At 37.8% G+C, this 18,700-nt stretch overlaps 1 protein-coding gene across 1 annotated transcript; it reads right to left on the reverse strand.

Moving 5' to 3' along the window:
* Positions 1 to 2,229: 2,229 nt before the first annotated feature.
* On the reverse strand, positions 2,230 to 9,112 carry LOC308081139 (coiled-coil domain-containing protein 30-like; the record flags this gene model as incomplete). The annotated part of the gene is made up of 8 exons (XM_080457532.1): positions 2,230 to 3,682; positions 5,122 to 5,243; positions 5,779 to 5,940; positions 6,683 to 6,886; positions 7,313 to 7,483; positions 7,837 to 7,935; positions 8,667 to 8,810; positions 8,930 to 9,112. 8 exons carry the CDS (start codon positions 9,110 to 9,112, stop codon positions 3,667 to 3,669), a joined length of 1,101 nt encoding a protein of 366 aa, XP_080313658.1. The 3' UTR covers positions 2,230 to 3,666.
* Between the last annotated feature and the right edge of the window lie 9,588 nt (positions 9,113 to 18,700).

An 18,700-nucleotide genomic window follows, 5' to 3' on the forward strand; every position in this document is an offset into this window, starting at 1 on the left:
CATTATAAGTGAATAACCCAGTCATCAAATAGGACTGTGTGTGTGTGTGTGTGTGTGTGTGTGTGTGTGTGTGTGTGTGTGTGTGTGTGTGTGTGTGTGTGTGTGTGTGTGTGGGGCACACAAATTACAGTATTGGTTCCTAAGTGACTTTGGGCTAAAGTATTCACTTTAAAATGTATTCTGTTAGAAGGTATATAATTGTTTTCGGGTGTTTTGCTTTTAACAATATGTTTCTATTATTGAAAGAAAGGGGGTATTAATATTATGGTGAGATTTATTTTTCTGAAATACTTTGTTGTGTGAATGTATTTATTTGTATACCTTCTGGATAGAGGTAAGTTCAGCCTGACTTATTTAATTTACATTGGGTTATAAAACTGCATGAACAGGTTCATTCATAATATTGTGACCTGGAAAGTGCATGAGCATTTATTATTTTAAAAATAGATCCAAGCTAATTATAACTGAGTTAATCAGAGTGAAGTGTCAAATGCCCTACCCTCAACCATTTGACGTTCGAGGGGACCATTACATAAAATTATAGGTTATATAGACAATATCATTTGACATTGTGTGACCCTTGTAATACATTTTAAAATCTTTATTTGTTAACCTTGTGATGCTGGCCTTCTGTTTTAAATGCATTGCCATATGTAATAAAGTCTATTCCACTTTGTGTCTATGTGGTTGTTGTCATTCTCTTATACACTGTATTATGTATGTTAGTTAGAGTTAATAAATGACACATTTTCCTTTCGGTTATGGGTCATCTAAACAGAGATAACTGTGTATTTATTTTGACAATTGTCTAAATTGTAATATGTGTACTGCTGTAGATACAGGTTTCTGGTGATGATTATAGGTTTGTATTATATAGTGTACTTTCCCACAAAACATTATACAGTTGTGTACAGTAGTGTGACTTGTTCTGTTTTACATTGTGTCCCTGTAACAGTTTGGCTTGAATAATACTGTATAATTATATACAAGAATTGGTTCGTTTGATACTGTGTATTCCACATTATGTAAATAAATGTTTTCAAAGTTGTACAGGGCTTAGTATAAATCCACAATTGATCATAAAACAGTTCATAGCTCATGCGCTGTATCTCCATAACAAAGTTTGTCACAGCAGGATTTAGGAGTAAAAACAGGTTGTAAAATGTTTTTCAATTAAATCTCTTTGGTATATAGTAATGTACTTCCACCAGTATTTGTTGCTCAATAGTTACAACATTCCATTACATTTTCTCCTTAAATGGGTAAAAGTGTAAAGACATTTATTTTAATGTATCCATAAGGTTATTAGAAATGTGCATTCATGTTTACAGTATATTAAGGTCCAGGGTATCATTATGCCATATTATAAACATCTTTTTTGACATGAGGAATAATGATGAATCTCTTCGAACAGTAGAGAGGTGTTATGGTTAAAGTTTGTAGTAAGGGGGATCAAGCTAGGATGGACAGTTTGAAAGTTATGCATACCTTTATAAAGCAATATGCTGTGGACAACTTGTGGTCATGTTATTTAAATATAACCTATTTTAGTCATGTACATTTTGCGTGTAGTCTTGCAAGTAATTTTACACTGCATTACAAGTTGAAGTGATTGTGTATCACTCTTCTGCTTGAACACATGCATTAACACCATAACAAGTTATATCTTGTTTTTAAGAGTTGGTGCAGAGTAAAATTCATTTCATACGTTTGTTAAAAGCAATTGATGCATAGTTTAAAAAAAATTTTTAACTGAAGTGTCTTAATATCAAAACATGTTTGTTGCCTGTAGTATCATTTGTGCCCGTTGGCAGTATAAGGATCAAAACGTTTTCCTCTGGACCTTTTCAAAAAAAAGAACCACGTTCGTTGAAGTACTTGAGTATATGTACTTAATTACTTACACCAAAATACCGAACCCCTCGGTCCATTTTCCATCTTCTTTTCGCAGATGAGTGAGGCTGGGACCGCGGTTAATCGGTCCGTGACAAAATGAACCCAGCTATTCCCTAAACACACACAAATAATATAGCACCGTGCCGTAGGGTTCGAACTCACGTTTTGTAGACAACCATTGCTTTTGTCTAGTTTGTGGACTAGTGTCTTTTATTGCGTTGTTTTGGTTAGATGCTACAATGCTAGTTTCATGTTGGCGCTGTTGCAAGGTTTTGTGAGAGAAATAAGCAACCAGGTCTATGAAAACAAGCCCAAAAGAATTACAAGAAAATAGCAGATCTACAATATATATTTGAGAATTACTGGTTTAAATAATATTTGGCACAAATAAGCAACTACTGTTTAGAAAGCCAAAATAAAACCGCAACCACCAATACAAATAATGCTCGTTTGTTTACAAGCAACTTTACAGAAAAATAAGCCCAAAGTCGCTTATAATAAGCGGACATGGCAACACTTTAACACTTAATTGCTCACGACTGCCATCTAGTGGATTAATAGGTGTACAACGCCTAACTGATAGTTCACAAAAGGCAGTCATTTTATACAAATAATACAGTAATTGAACTAGCTTACACAACTTACCAGTAAGACTTAGATCAACATTAACTTCAATATATCTAGGTGCATTGCGCAAAACTGTGCACATAAAACAATATGGTTACAGCAAAGTTTTGGTGCCTCAGATTAGAGCATTCAGATATTCGAGAACACAGGTGTATTTGTTCAAAATCTTGGGTCGTACTAAGTTACTGCTTGTCCGTGGCTGAAAACAACTTGGTTGCCCTCTTACATGCTGGATACAGAGTGTTTTAATGTTGACACATTTTGTAAATAGAAAGACCTTTTTGAGCGGTTAACCAGCGTCTCATTCGCAACTGAAACCCTGGGCTACCTACAAACCAAAACCCGTGACCTCATACAATTGATTTTACAAGTATTTGATTAAAACTTAATTAAGATCTGTGACAGAGTAGCTTGACTAATTTACTAATGTAACACATTCATTGTATGTTATGCTGTATTGTATAACTTGTAGATTCTCAGTCCCACACAAGGTGCACATTCTGCTGTGACATGGAATATAATATACTTGTGTTTATCTGTTTATCAGATGCTGTAAAGGGGAGGTTGCCTTGAAGCCTGAGGAGTTGATTAATGCTACATGGGGAGCAGCTTGGGTGGATTTCGAATGCATTGGGTTGGTTGATTGTAGCCATGGTTGGGGTCTGTATAGACTATATAAAAGAGAGCTGCTCAGTAGAATTGGGCCTGCCATGGAGTGAGGTTGACACCGTACCTCTGTTAGTTGTGTTGAATTTAAGTTTCTTTTCTTTTGTGGTTTCACCTATTGTGTCCTGGCCTGGAATTAATACTGTTATTTTTACCTGCAAGCCTGCCTCGTGGTCCATTCATGACATTTAAAGGGTTTTTCACTGACTAAAATGCCAATATATAATCCCACTTGGTAACAAATGGTGGCAGTGGTGGTTTTTCACTGACTAAAATGTCGATATACCATCCCACTTGGTAACAAGATCTAAACATTCTATTGAACATTATCCTTTGCCGATAAAACATTTGGTCCATTAATTAAGTTTTGGACCTGATCCAATACATTCTTCCTTTCAAAAACTGTTCCCCTCTTGGTGCAGAAAATACAATCTCTTCATTCTTCTATGCTGTGATGAGTGTGCGTCCTCCAGATGGTCAGGAACAGCTATCACTGAAACACAAGAGAAAACAAGAACACATGTTGCATTAACCATGTTGGTAATGAAACATTAAAAACAGAAGAGGCTAATTGCTTATCATAAAATAAATTAGGAGCAAATAAGTAGCAAGTAATAGTGTCTCTTCCAGGTGATTAAACACTGTACATATTTAAACATGTTTTGTACCAAGGAGTGAGACGAGAGTAACCAGATGACTCGCCCCAAACACGCTCTCCCCTATTTTTCTCACTGACCAGTGGTTCTTGTATTCTTGTATTTGTTTAACAGAGGATAAGGTTTGAAATAAGTTCAGGGTTAGGCATAGTTTTACTGAGGTTCAGTTTAGGAATAAGGTTATGTTTTGGCACCATTTTCTGAGATTACGTTTAGGAATAAGGTTATGTTTAGGCATAGTTTTACTGAGGTTCAGTTTAGGAATAAGGTTATGTTTTGGCACCATTTTCTGAGATTACGTTTAGGAATAAAGTTATGTTTAGGCATAGTTTTACTTAGGTTACGTTTAGGAATATCTGGTGTAACCCGGCGTGTTTGCCCCGGGGCGACTGTGTTTTGGTATTTAGATGGAGCTGGAAAGAGGGAAACAGATCTCTGATGTCAGTGGTGCTTGTGCTGAAACTTGACTCATTCAATAAGATATTAAGATAATTTGATAAACCACATGAACCCCAGTTTACGTATTCTGTGGGGAACATAAACCAAACATTGCCAATCTAGCACAGTTACAACGCGCCGTGTTCCGACGTGCTGTGAGCTCATAGATTGGCAATGTTTAGTCTTTTTAGTCACATATATCTTAATAAGATTACTTTTCCGAGGGCGAGTGTACAATTGTGTTCCAGCTGTCCTTTAGATGGATATTTCTTGGTTGACAATGTTTCTATCGTCCATAATACATGGATTAAAGCAAAAAAAAATCTCACGACTGAAAATGTTTGTCATAGTGTGAAAGGAGCCCCCCACACTAGAGCCGTTTCCAAACAAATTAACACAATATGTAAATTGATGATGTTTTAGTAATTGTTCCTGTTGTTCTACATTCACCAGGTGAAGAAATCACAGATCGAGGCTTAACCATTGCTTTTACATGATATATATTATTATATATTATGATTTTATGCTTAATCTGAACATATTGCTAGTTTAACCACTTAAAATAATAACCGAAAACTATGCGTATACCTAATAGAATAATTTGCAATCGATTTTAGGTTAGATAGAACAACAACAGCGGGAGAGGGATTCAATCCCGGTGCGCAGGGATTGTAAGTCTAATGCTTTACATTGCACGCCACGGAAGCATGTGGTAATGTAGGGGTTTGGGAGTTATTTAAAGCGGTCCGCTCATGTGAGAGGCAGTTTCGCGTGCGTCACGGAAGGGGGCGTTGCCAAGTTACTACGATCGGGGAGGAAAAAACACACGCTGTTTTACCTGATGTGTGTGTTCAGTTGCAGGAGCACCTGTTGCATCTCTCCCTGCAGTCTGTCACACTCTTGCTGACTGGAAGCCACCTCCGCCTGCAGCCTGTGACACGTCTTCTGGCAGTCCCTCTGCTGTGGACACAATACAGACCTCAATCCAGTGTGAAGGCAAATATAAGCAGGGGCAATCATTTAATTCTGAACATTATGTGGAAACAAGTGTTGACGACAAACAACGCATTTACAGTAGCTGGTGGCATAGAGCAGTGGTTCTCAAACATGTTCATGCCAAGGACCCCCAAATTGATACGTATTTGGCTGCGGACCCCCATCTGAAAACATTGTGCCAGGGACCCCCAGAAGAGAAGATTTGTGTTAAAAAATGCACACAAAAAAAATAAAAATTGGACAGAGTATGCAGCATGTGTGTATTGTATGTGAAAATTAAAATAAAATAATAACGATGACTTAACAAATATATTTAGTTTTTTATCAACCAGCTTTCTTTATCTTGCATGGGGCATCAGCTTTTAATAGACATCTCTAGTCTGCTATTCTGCTCTCAACATGCAGATAGCTGATACCACTCCGTTTGCCTAATGTCTCGTGAAAGAGCCTTTGGCACACCTCGGGCAAGATAGGAGATATCAAGTGAACCAACCCTCACCTCCTCTCTGGCCTTGCTGTGCTCAGCCTCCAGTACGGCCAGTCGGGTGTCAAGCTGCTGGGCCCGGTGGCTGAGCTCAGAGTTTGTTCTGATCAGGTTGGCCTCCTTCAGCCTCAGGGAGCGCACCTGCTGCTGCAGCTCCTCCTCACGCTGTTGTAGGAGCTTCCTGGGAGGAGAGATAGAGGGAGGGGGGAGGGTGGGTGGATGGACAGATACGCAGTCAAATATTCAGTGTTAATGTAACAAATGGATAAATTAACAGAGGATCTTACTGGTTCGTGGTTTACCTATGATCCTAGATGACTATTTCTATGCATTTAATGTATTACCTTGTGTTTTCCTTGCTTACTGTAAGTCGCTCTGGATTAAGAGCGTCTGCTAAATGCCTAAATTGTCAATTGTAAATTGTACTGTGTGATTAAAAGGGAGTCACACAAGTCTGTGTCTAGTGAGAGTGTTTAATGCACGTTAATGAACGTGTTGTGAGCTTGTAGATCTGCTATTTTCAAAGAACATTGACAAATCTTGACAAACGCATATCAATATTGGGGTCCTTGACATTAAAATGTTTGAGAACGACTGGTTTAATAAACAACTTGAGGGAGTGTTGGATTCTTAAATCTGTAAATGAACCCACCACATGGACGTAAACTAACCCAACAATGATATTGTAAGCCTCCCCAGCCTGTAGCCTCCCCAGCCTCCAACAAGCTCACTTAACGATTACACTAAAGCTGCTCAGTGTGTGTATGGAGCATGTTGTATTAGGAACACCTGTTGAATGAAAAATAAAAAGGAAACTGCTTGACAGAACACTTTTGACAAAAAGCTGTTTCTGTCTGGTGATTTGCTTGACAAAAAGCAGGCTTACGGGACTCCAGGGCCACTAAGCCAAAATCTTAACCTTTTTGTCAGCTGCGATGAGACGCGCCCTCTCGGCCTGCAGCTCCTCCTGCAGGCTGGTGGTGGCATTGCGGCTGGAGGAGTTGCGTGCCAGCTCCAGCTCTCTAATCTTGTGCTGCTGACGCTCGATGTCGGTCGTCTTGCCGTGGACGTTCTGCTCCGTCTGGACCAGTTTGGTCTGGGCCTGTTTCAGCTCTGCACATAGCTGGGGGAACCACATCACCATGATACTTTCATGTCAGAGTACACTAGGCGTAAATGTTTTCACAGTGGAGGTTCGTTATTTTGTGGAACGAAAGCCATTATATGTATAGCACAGTTCAAAATTATTTCAACATAAATAAATAAAAATCTAATATATTAGTACCATCCATTTTTGAGTATATTGCTTAAATGCTTTATCTTGGGCTGGTTGAACCTACGGTAATACTGAAAACATTTATCCAGGCCAATTATCTCTCAGAGCTTGTTGATTCATTAATGACACTACTATTCCACCATTCTATCTGGTTCTCTAATTTTGTGCGGCCTCTGTCTATAATTCTGCCACCAGCTGTATTTCATGGGAACTGTATGTGACAATAAACACCTTCAACCATTTCATAAGGGTCTGCTGTGAATCATTTGTAACCTTGAGTTTTTCATGGTCCAGCAGAGCGTTGTGTCTCTTCAGGTCCAGGTTCTTCTCCCGCTCATAGCGCAGCTCTCTCTCTGCCGAGGTGAACAGGCTCTGGGCCCTATGCAGGTCCTGCTTCAGCTGCTTGGCCTCCTCACCCTTCTGGACCAGCACACAGTTCTGGGACTGTAGAGAGACAACAAGGAGAGATCGTACGACGTGTTGTGAGCTTGTAGATAGCCTATTTTGCATGACATGCTTCCACGGAAGACAAGCCCCACTTCTATAGAATCCAAATGACTGAAATCAGTCGTGGTGACTGAGAACTGTAATCTATGCATAATATAGCTCTGAAAGTGATCCAAATGATCGTGTATGATGTAACTGTATTAGGCAGATCGTTCCGTTTTCCCCTAAGCTAAAATCGAGTGTGGCGTTCCTGGGCGTTCACGTCTATCTCTGTGTGAATCTATAGTGTCCCAGTCTTTTCTTGACTAAATGTGTAACATTTTAACAACACATACTCAATGATACATTACTGTAACATGATGGTCTGTGGGAGTGATGAGTAGATTTCCTTTAACAGGGTAGAAAGCCAGGGATGGGTCATTCAGACGTTCAGAACAGCAACATCCCACCTATAAGACAGGAGCTGAAACAGAGAAAACATGTTATATTGACCATTTAAACCCTCTACACTTGGTAAACTTCATTGCAGACAAAACTATAATCACAAAATATAATTTTGGATGCTGACTTGTACAGTCCTACTTGATGCGTTTAAAGGGTGGATACCTCGTGCCTTTCTTCTGTTGGCGAGGTAGTAGTGTCGAGGAAAGCCTCTGGTTGTCTAGGGCTTGCCTGGGTTTGGTTGTTCAGGTCAGGGAGAGATAGGGTTCACATCAATTACCGTAATGTATCATCAAAGTCTAAACCTTTTTTTTTTATTTTGCAATTAATTTTGGTTCCGGCCACAGTACACTTAAACCAAGATCATCTCTGCTCAGACAACCTAATTTTTCTGGTTTTGTGAACAAACCAACATTCAATAACGCACTTAACAATACTAAAAACTCACAAAAGGAAAAAAAACTACACCAACCTAACTTAAATCGATTAGAAGACAGCACAAAAAAAACAGTAAAATGTACAGGATCCATCACATTTTCTCAAAACCTGGAACAACTACATTAATGAATAGCTGTCACGTCTTTAAGAAATCTTTGTTATTATCATTTAGGCTGTATGTAAAGTTCTTTAGGGTAAGTATCCTAACACTGTTTCATCCCCAAAAAAAGTCTAAAGCTCAACACATTTGGATTCGGATCGGTCACAACATTGGGGAATCACACATTGATCTGTGTTGTACCTGAACCGTGTTGTAGATGATGCGTATGGTTTTGCAGTCTGGGTGTTCTGGTAAAGATTTGGGGACGATGCGGTACTCTATCTTCCATGCTGGATGGTTGCCTTTCTTCACACCGTAGATGTTCGTACAGTTGGCCCCTCTATCCTGGAAGAGAGGAGTTTAAAGTTTACCACCTAAACTTGAATCGTCTACCAGTCTTGTTGCAGTGATGATAAAATAGTGTATTTGTGAGTAATCGGCTGTGCTTTTATGAGGACTCTCACCTGCTGTCCTTGTTGCACATGGCGGTACTGATGTCCACACTGGGCCCGTCTCCCCACTGACTTTGCCCTGGTCACGGGCCTTACTTCTGAGCCTAGCCTAGCAGACAGGAGGAAGAAGTGGTAGCATGGAACATTAGAGTGGAGGAGGAGGCTGCACACTGCTCTTTTTAATCTCCAAATCATCTCGGAAATCTCAGAGAAAACAGCACAAAGGGGAACTTCAACTCACTGCTCCAATGCTACCGTTTGATTACAGAGAGAATTATGGTTCATACCTCCTCTGGATGACTTCTCTAGATACATTTTTCCATTTTCTGTGGAGTCTTGCATGGAGTGACTACACGAGAAGGACAAGAAAGCAGAGGACTGAAGATGGGAGAAATGGGAGGAGAATATGCATGAGTCCTTCCTATCATTAGTATTGAAGGAAATAGTTTAGAATCAAATAACAGAGGTGCTATTTTAAATGTACAACAAGCCTTCTGCAGGGACGAAACAGATATTAGTATCAGGTTTGATACTGTGTGTGTGACTATACTTGTCAGGGTTAAATGTCCCCACAAGTATAGTAGAATTGACAGAATAGACATTGTGAGGGCAATTTTCAAGGTCCTCACAAGTGAAATAGTTTGTTTTCTGGTTACAATTATAATTCTAGAGTTCAACTTACAATAGGGAAAATATTCAGGTTAAGATTAGACATTTCACTTTTCAGATGGGGGTTTATGTGCCCCAATACATTTTGGTGGTCATTGTCACACACAATTTTGAGAGCTTTGGATTTAGAAGACATTTTGAGAATCGGCCTCAGGTCTTAATGGGTTTACAACAACTTCAATGAGACATTACTTCACATGCATGTTGTAGGAGTGAAGTGATTTCATTCACCAGCAGCAAGATGTGATATTCATCATTGGACTTATACTGTACAGCTGAGACAAAGAAATACACATTAAACACTTAAACCCTCTCTGTAAAATGGACCTAAGATGATAGATCTACAAGTTTACAATGCTCTGTGAAGCATTGTGTATCAAAACCTATTAAAACACACACACACACACACACACAAATTGTAAACAGAGTTCTCCACGCTATTTCTAATCTACAACAAGTTATCAATGAAAGTAATTATCGTCATAAAACCCATCATTAAAGATAATTCTTGCATAATTAGCATGAATTCATTATTTCAGGGCAAACAAGCACTTAGCGTTTGTTCAAGGCCTTGTATTCAGATAAGCCTGCCATGCTCCTAGCAAACATTTCAATTGGGGTTGAATACATTTATTATTACTGGCTTAAAACTGAATTCACATAAACATACAGACATCTAACCACTGAAACTCAACTCTTGGCTTGGAAAAACAACTTGTTTGAAGCAAACTTTATGTTGAATCACTTACATAGGCGCACACCCCTCCCCCCACACACACACACACAAATTGTAAACAGAGTTCTCCACGCTATTTCTAATCTACAACAAGTTATCAATGAAAGTAATTATCGTCATAAAACCCTTCATTAAAGATAATTCTTGCATAATTAGCATGAATTCATTATTTCAGGGCAAACAAGCACTTAGCGTTTGTTCAAGGCCTTGTATTCAGATAAGCCTGCCATGCTACTAGCAAACATTTCAATTGGGGTTGAATACATTTATTATTACTGGCTTAAAACTGAATTCACATAAACATACAGACATCTAACCACTGAAACTCACCTCTTGGCTTGGGAAAAACAACTTGTTTTAAGCAAACTTTATGGGTTGAATAACTTACATCCTTAACAGGAACAAACTATTGGTCTCCCGTCGCTGTCCCATAAGCGATAATTTCTGCGGTCCTTCTACTTCCGTTGTGTGCTTGAGGTGACTTTTGCCTTAGTATTTTTCCGCTGGAGAACCTTTCTTTCTTTCTTAATAATATATTACTATTTAAGTCCATGATTATATTGTATGACCAGAGCCAATGGAGTTTCAACCATGTAATGTTATAAAGAACAGTTCATCTCAAAGTCAAAGTAAGATAACAATGTATTGCCATTTTACAGTGGCATACAACATAAGGTACTCTTTTCCCATGAATATAATAAAAGTGAGGATTATTACTGTTTGTATTTTATTTCATAGCGATAACGTCCCATATAAGACCAAAGTTCAGTCAACATGACAAAAGTCAACACAATGAATTAAAGCAATTTTTGAAAACTCATTAATGTAAGTTAAAATTCCTAACTTTAATATCAAAGGTCATTAAGTTAATGAGAAGTGAATTGAAACCTTTTGAGACTGTGAATTCATTAATGTAAGTTAAATTCCTAAACTTATCAGATCTCATTGAGTTAAAGAGAAGTGAATTGTATTTGTTTTACAAAGTATCTTTACTTACTGTAGTGGAGTGAAAGTACAATGTTTGCCCCTGAGATTTAAAGGAGTAGAATTGAATCTTTTTAAAACAGTAAAATATCCAGTAAAGTAAACATTACCTAAACATTTTATTTAAGTACAGTAATTATGTTCATGTACTTAGTTACTTTGTAATCTATAGTGCTGTTCAATAGCTGTATTGTCCCATGTGTGTGTCTGTTGATAATGAGAAGCCATTAATATTTCACCAACTTTTATTAATGATTGAAAAGTTGAAAGTTTCAAAAAACAAATGAGTGTTAAACACTAAAACAAATTATAAGAAAAATTAAATGTTGGCCAAGTGGCCTGGCCCAGCTTCTTCAGCTTCTGAAAGACAATGAAACATAAACATTGTTAGGTGTATTCATTGTATAGTGAAATCACATGTTCTTTCATTTATAGTTTTATTTTCATTCTATTGCAGGGGTCTTAAACGTTTTCAAGTCAAGGACCCCCTAGCTGAGAGGGAGATGAAGCATGGACCCTCGTCTATATTGTATAAAACTGTGTTCAGATAAATATTTTCTGCTCCTTTTCCCTCTACAGCAATAACACTTTGTCAAAAATAGCTATTTTACCAGTTCATGCTATTTTTGCTCCAAATCCTCCTCAGAAAAGGAACGTTAGGATTCAAGTGGTTAAAAAATATATGCGGACCCCCTGTAGTAACTCTGAGGACCGTCTAGAGGTCCTGGATCCTCTGTAACGTAACGTAATATTTGGAGTGGGCCTAGTATTAGTGTTAGCATGTAATTGGATATTTGTCGAATGTGTTTGACATGATTACAATTATTAAAATGTTGATTTGAGCTTTGTCTCACCGGTCTAGTCGTTCTGCAGACGCAGACGCAAAATCTGGTTCTGCAGTTCCAAGATTTGCATTTGTCTTTCCAGACGCCCCCTCTCACTCTCCCGATGCCAATCCTGCAGGTTGAGCTGGGTCAATAGCAGACTTTGGCCGTGGAACTCGGCCTCGAGTGCGTCCACTTCGGCCTCTGTCGCCCTCTGGGCCTCGGTGACAGCTTTCGTCATGTCGGTGATGCTGCTCTCTGGGTCTCGGATGACACGCTGAAAACAGTAAAAGTGGAAGAAAATAAATTACACATAATGTTCATATACATTTAATTATATAATCATACATTGGTGGTATGTGGTGATTACTCTAATTAGGCTTTGGCATGAAATAATTATGTATTTTGCTAGGCATTTAGAATGAACATAAAGTTGGAGCTGAATTAGCTTTTTAACCATGCTTCGTCGCCATGCGGTTAATTAAGATCTGTTAGAGATATTTGTTGAACACACACATTGGTAGGGTTTAAGTCTAGACTGTTATCGAATCTTTCAGGCTTTTTCACGAAAATGCATGTTGTTACATAGATTGTATCGGCTATAATGTGATACATATATAACTGTAGGCCTATATGTTGTTTTAGAGCTGGAGGGAATACAATTAATGCTAATTTTAGAAGAGGGTTTTATGTAAGGTTAGACTTATTTAATTGTCCCAAACATATAGGGCTGTATCTGGCAACATATAACTTCAATGTTTAACTTACGATTATTTCTTGAAATTGTCCCTTAATTCGGGAGAATCGGACTCCAGGTTGCACTGTGTTGTTGTTGTTCGCCATATTTTCTTCTGTATGTTTGTGGGGTGTAGCTACTGAACTGGCCTTATATGCAGGTCGATTTGACCTCAAACGGGTGGCGCCAGTTTTTTTCTAATGAGGAGAGCGCTTGTTCTTTGAAGTGACAATGAGTTACACAATGTGGTGGTTGAAGTTGATTGGGATCCGGAGAAAGATCACTTGTTGTGAGACTATGTTTATGTAAATTGTACATCTCTCAGAGGTGTTTCATTATTTGTCCCTTTCGTGAAGTTGTTTTGAAATCAAATGCTTTTAATGCATTACGTGGGTTAATTTGATTGGCTTAATAAGTTCGTTTGACCACAAGTGTCAATTAAATGTTAAATAAGAAACAGTAGTGTTAGGATTCCAATTGGTGTTGGATTCAGCTTGCTCTTTGTTCATGTGATTATTAAGAAATTCTACCCATATAAGTAGGCTAAGATTTTAAAACTGATTTGTTTATATCTTCAGTACCAACTTTTGTTTCCCTGTAGTGTATTACAAATCATATATTATATTTATTTTTAATTTTTGCATTTTTGTTCTTGAAATAGTTAAATTCATCATAGCAATGTTTTAAAATTTGTATTGATACGATAACAATGCTTCCACCCTAATGCTACATAACCTTTACCAGCTGGTAATCATACTATAAACGTAGTTTACATGAACACATCTCTTCATAAATACATTTGGGTTGAAAATATGGGTGTGTAATAAATACATACAGACATAACGTATTTTCATTTAGATTTTTTATTTATTTTCCTTGTTCATTTATTCCATCCATGCTGGCTGCTTTTGGTTCTGTTGGTAGAACGAGTATATAGGAGTAAGGTCGATTATTTATTACAAAGTTTTTGTTTGCACAGTCATGACATTTAATCAAAGAACATTAAACATGTTGAGAATAATATTCCCTCACCATTTGTGAACATTATTGCACAGGTTGGACATGCGCTGTTTGGTTCTGCTTGTTCAAGGTCTTTTTTGTTGACGAGCAGTTCTCCGTTTTTGATGCACAGTTGGGATAGCTCTCTTTTGAGTCCATCTCTGTCTTCCTCAAGGAGCTCCAGGTTCATCATCACCTGCGTGCCCAAAGCCTCAATGTGTGGTGCCATCTTTTCTTTTGGAACATTCTTGTCCCCACATCGGTACTTGCAATAAAAGCAAAAGAATAATAAAATTAACTCGACATTTCAGTAGAATGAAGTCTTAGGAGTAACATTCTTCTTTGTCCAGGTCCTGAATCTTACGTTGAAATGTGTATTACCACATGCATACATTGAACATAGTACTTATAGTTTTTACAGAATCTGCTTATGTGCAATTAATATATATTGTCAAATGATAGATCTTACATTCAACAATTGCAGTTTCTCTCGAATCATTCTTCCTTCAGCTGTGAGTCCTTCGGGAATTTTTGATGGGGAGTTCATCGTTATTCTTTTTTTGGATATGCTGTGTATTGTGTGTGTGGATCTGCTGGTGTGTTGGTCTGGGCGAAATAATGAGGGATGAGGCGTTTTTTCTTATAAAGATGCTCATGGGCGTGTCAATGATTTTAGGTACAAGTTCAGTCTTGCACTGTCAAGTGGTTGATTGTTAATTGTACACAAAAACCAGAGTATTTGATGACAGGAATGTCGCCATGGTTACGGGTGTGAACTATGGTACCACCTGTCTCTCAGGTTGCCAGATCATGTGCGCATATCCCCCCATGGGTATGGACTAGTACAGGTGTCTTCTTTATTTCACAAGGTTTTCTTTTATTTTGCGTTGTTGTCTATGGGTAAAATAAATGGGTAATGTGAACAGGCAGCTGTGCATACTTTATGCATCAAATAATGTATTTGTGCATAACTATTAAATGTTCTGTATTCAAATGTATTAGCGTTTACAGTATGCCTTGTTCACAGATTTGAAAGAGAAGCACTGTTTCTGAAGCTTTTGTTCCAAAAATGATGAATAAATGTGTGTGCCAATTCATCATATACACTTTGACATCAAAGTGGCATGTTGTAGCAACTTTCTGTGCGTCCGAACGATTGTGACAAGAGGGGCCATTAAGTGGAGTGGTCCGATATTTAACAAGTGGTTTGTTCCAACGACACTTACCTATGGGAATCAAGAATGGAATGAGGAAATGCTCTGTGAAACTCAATGAGGAAGTTCCAATGTTTGGAACTACAGCCCATCTGCACTGCGGCGAGTGAAAACGGAACGTAACTCTCTCTTATACGGCTCTGGTCTGATCCAGGCATGTGACACTACAACCAATGACATTCAAACGGAACATCCAATGACCACCAGGTAGTTTTCATTGGCACACCCACAAGCACTTGTCTTTAAACCCGGAGCTATATTATTGTCTCGTTCATTCATTCCAACGACTGCAGCATTAGGCCTACTCACAATATAAGACTCAGCGACACAATGGCCTCTCCCACCAAGATTCCCTCTGGAAAATCAACGGAATCAGCAAACATTAGCGAGAAATTTCATCTTTTAACCGTAAGTTTAAACATTTAACCGTAAACGGTTATTCAAGATGTTTTTTATGTAAGACAAGACGATGCTAAGTTAACGGTTTAAAGTTTGTCTACACTGTGTGATTCGATTTTTTTATTTGTTTCTTTACAGTACGCTTGTGAGGATGAGGGAGTGACAAAAGAGCAAATGAAGGCGGATTTGCACAACTTAAGTGTCAAGACCATGATCTACCTCAACTCACTAAGCCACAACAAAGAAATGCTGGCCCAAAAAATAGCCAGCATGAGACAGAAAAATGCTAACCTGAGCAAGAATATCAGCTATCTGCAAAGGCGCAAACGTCCCCAGCAGAAGAACTGTGCATCCTGTGACGCCTTCTTTAATGAAGGTAAGATATATTTAACATTCATGACATATATCTTAATCGTAATACTGTGCAATAAACATATTAACACAATTAATTTATGTTCTGTAACGCCAACTTTAGCACTTGTGGAGGACATGGACTGTGTTCCTGTAACTCCACCAGCAGAGGATAAACCGGGAGTCCAGACCCTGACAGAGGAGGAACATGGAAAACACGAGGACCAGGAGAAGCCAGAGGGTGATCTTGAGGTCCAGGAAAAGGAAGAAAAGTTAAAGGAGATTGAGGAACTGGAGTCAGATATTTCTCTGATTCCTGGCCCTCCATCTCCTTCTCCTCCAAAAAAGAAGAAAAATAAGACCACCTGACAGATTTATTTTGAATAAATGTTATTACAATACAAAGATGGTTGTCCAATTCTTAAAAGCCTAAAATGAGGTAATGTTAAATGTAGCTAAACATATATACAATTGATGCTCTTCATTATCAACACTGTGTAATGTCCTGTAATTTTTTTGGGAATTCGTAGAATGGGTTCATTGTCTGCACAGTAATAACACAAATACAACAGATAGATAATATGTGGGCTGTTTAATTGAATGCAAAGAAACAACGGAATATAGATCAAGAAGATGATACCATTTCCTGATGGAGAAATCTTGGAATTTAGACTCTAGGTAAAAGTATCAATACTGTGATTTAGATGTACTCTGTTACTGTGCAGGAAAAGTCCAGTTCTTAACATGTACATGAAACAAGTATTGCTATCAAATTAACCAGGTAGAAATACTCATGCAGAAGGTCCCTTTTTACAAGTTATCAAATGTCTTGAAAGTACAAAACCAATATGCACCAGATGGGATTTTATAGTTCGCCTAGTTTTAAATGGCCACAATGTCTATATATGTGTGTTTGACTATTTAAAAAAAAATACTGGGTTTAATCATATTTGAAAAACTATAGGATTCTACATCAACTCAACTACCATACAGAAGTTTTACCTAACAACAGAGTCAAGACTACAAACATATAATAATATAGCCTACCTACAAAGTCAACACTTGTAGTATTTATTTTAATACATGTCTTTTAATACATGTATGGTGTTTCATGTGTTGAGCTTATCTCAAACCTTACCATACAGCAACACTTTTTGAAGCCACTATACCAAGACCGTTAAGGTCCTTGCACACTGGTGCGTCTTTTCGTTGCGTTTTATTTTTTTTCATTGTTTTTTCAATTTTTTTCATTGTTGTAAAAAAAACGCAACGAAAAGACGCACCAGTGTGCAAGGACCTTTACTGTCCCCATTACAAATACACAACAGCTAACAAAAATATAAACGGCTTTATATATAGGCGACATGTTTCTTAACATGCTGTTTGCTCATACATCTAATGAAACGTTTGATATGACCATTTCCCCTGCTAAACACAGAGTAGTCGTACACCACTTAAACAACCCAGATCGATTTAAATATGAATACACTGTATTGACTAAAACACCATTTCCAGTGACTACAAAGATGTTGCATTGTCATCATGTTAAATAACTACTGATTAGGGAATATATGCCTGAATTAACAGGTAATATACCAACGCCAACAGAGCTGGTACTGTTGTATTTCCATCGGACTATATAATATAATAAACTATGTTAAATTGTAATTCATATGAAAAATAGAATCGTGTTATTATAGCATAGTTTATTTTAACATATAGTCGGAGGGAAATACAGCTGTAGAGCTTCATTACACTGTTCATCCACAAGCTAATATTCGTTTATCTTGCAGACAGTAGGCTACAGTTTGACATGACAATACAACGCGTTTGTAGTCATCATGGGTTTGTTGTTTACGGTGTGTAAAAGAGGTCAGCGTCAGTGTGCATTTTAGCCTATAATAAACACTGAGAACTATGGATCTACCGCATCATATCAATCAACTCCGTTTATCTACATTATCACTGGACATGAGCTTTGTTTACCACAGGGTAATCAGGACTACAAATTCCAGCACGTAATAAATATACCCTCCTCCCCCCTTTAGTTACCATTAGTGGGGTACCTGTCATTTATCAGCTTAACAATGGCGGAGGCCCCTATTTTACACCTGCAAATAAAGAATGTGCCACACGAAATCATGTTTTTTTTGAGGAAGAGCTCCAAAATCTCTTTTAAATCTCGCTAAACAAGGCCTGCAATATGCAGTGGAGGAATATGTACACAATATTCATGTTTCTACCAAGAAAATAGAGGCACAGGTATATCACTCACAAAGAAACAGGGAGAAACCACATCTTATTGTTATCAACTATATTGACAACAGTATCACCAGACAGGAGGTACATGTACTCAAGTACTGTATTTGAGTACATGTACTTTGTTACATTCCACCACTGTTGACGATGTCAAAATCAGTATCACTGCATTAACTTGTCTTGTGATGTTTACCATAGTGTTTCTATTAACATGCAATCTAACAGATTGATTCAGGATGCAAAAAGTAACATTTGTTAGTCTCATGATTTGTAGCTTTACATATGGAATCAAAATATAAACGGGAATTACACGTTCCTCAACATATCAATCTAAGGAGTGATTCAGGATTTCAAAGTAACAAGGTCAACACATCAGTAGCAATCAATGAGCATTGTAACTTTTCCTCAGACTTGTACTTTTACCTCTATCAAAAATGTTAACATGCAAATGTATGTCATTCAGATTGATTCAGGATGCCAAAGTAACATCAACACAACACTGTAATATTGTATCAGTTGACTTTTCATTTGTACCTTAACAATGTCATAATCAACCTATTATTGTCATTACCTAAGTGAATACTCCCATTGCAGTGTACAGTACAGTATATG

This window comes from Gymnoscopelus braueri, assembly GCF_963280865.1.
Source record: "Gymnoscopelus braueri genome assembly, contig: SCAFFOLD_76, whole genome shotgun sequence".
Classification (NCBI taxonomy): Eukaryota; Metazoa; Chordata; class Actinopteri; order Myctophiformes; family Myctophidae; genus Gymnoscopelus; species Gymnoscopelus braueri.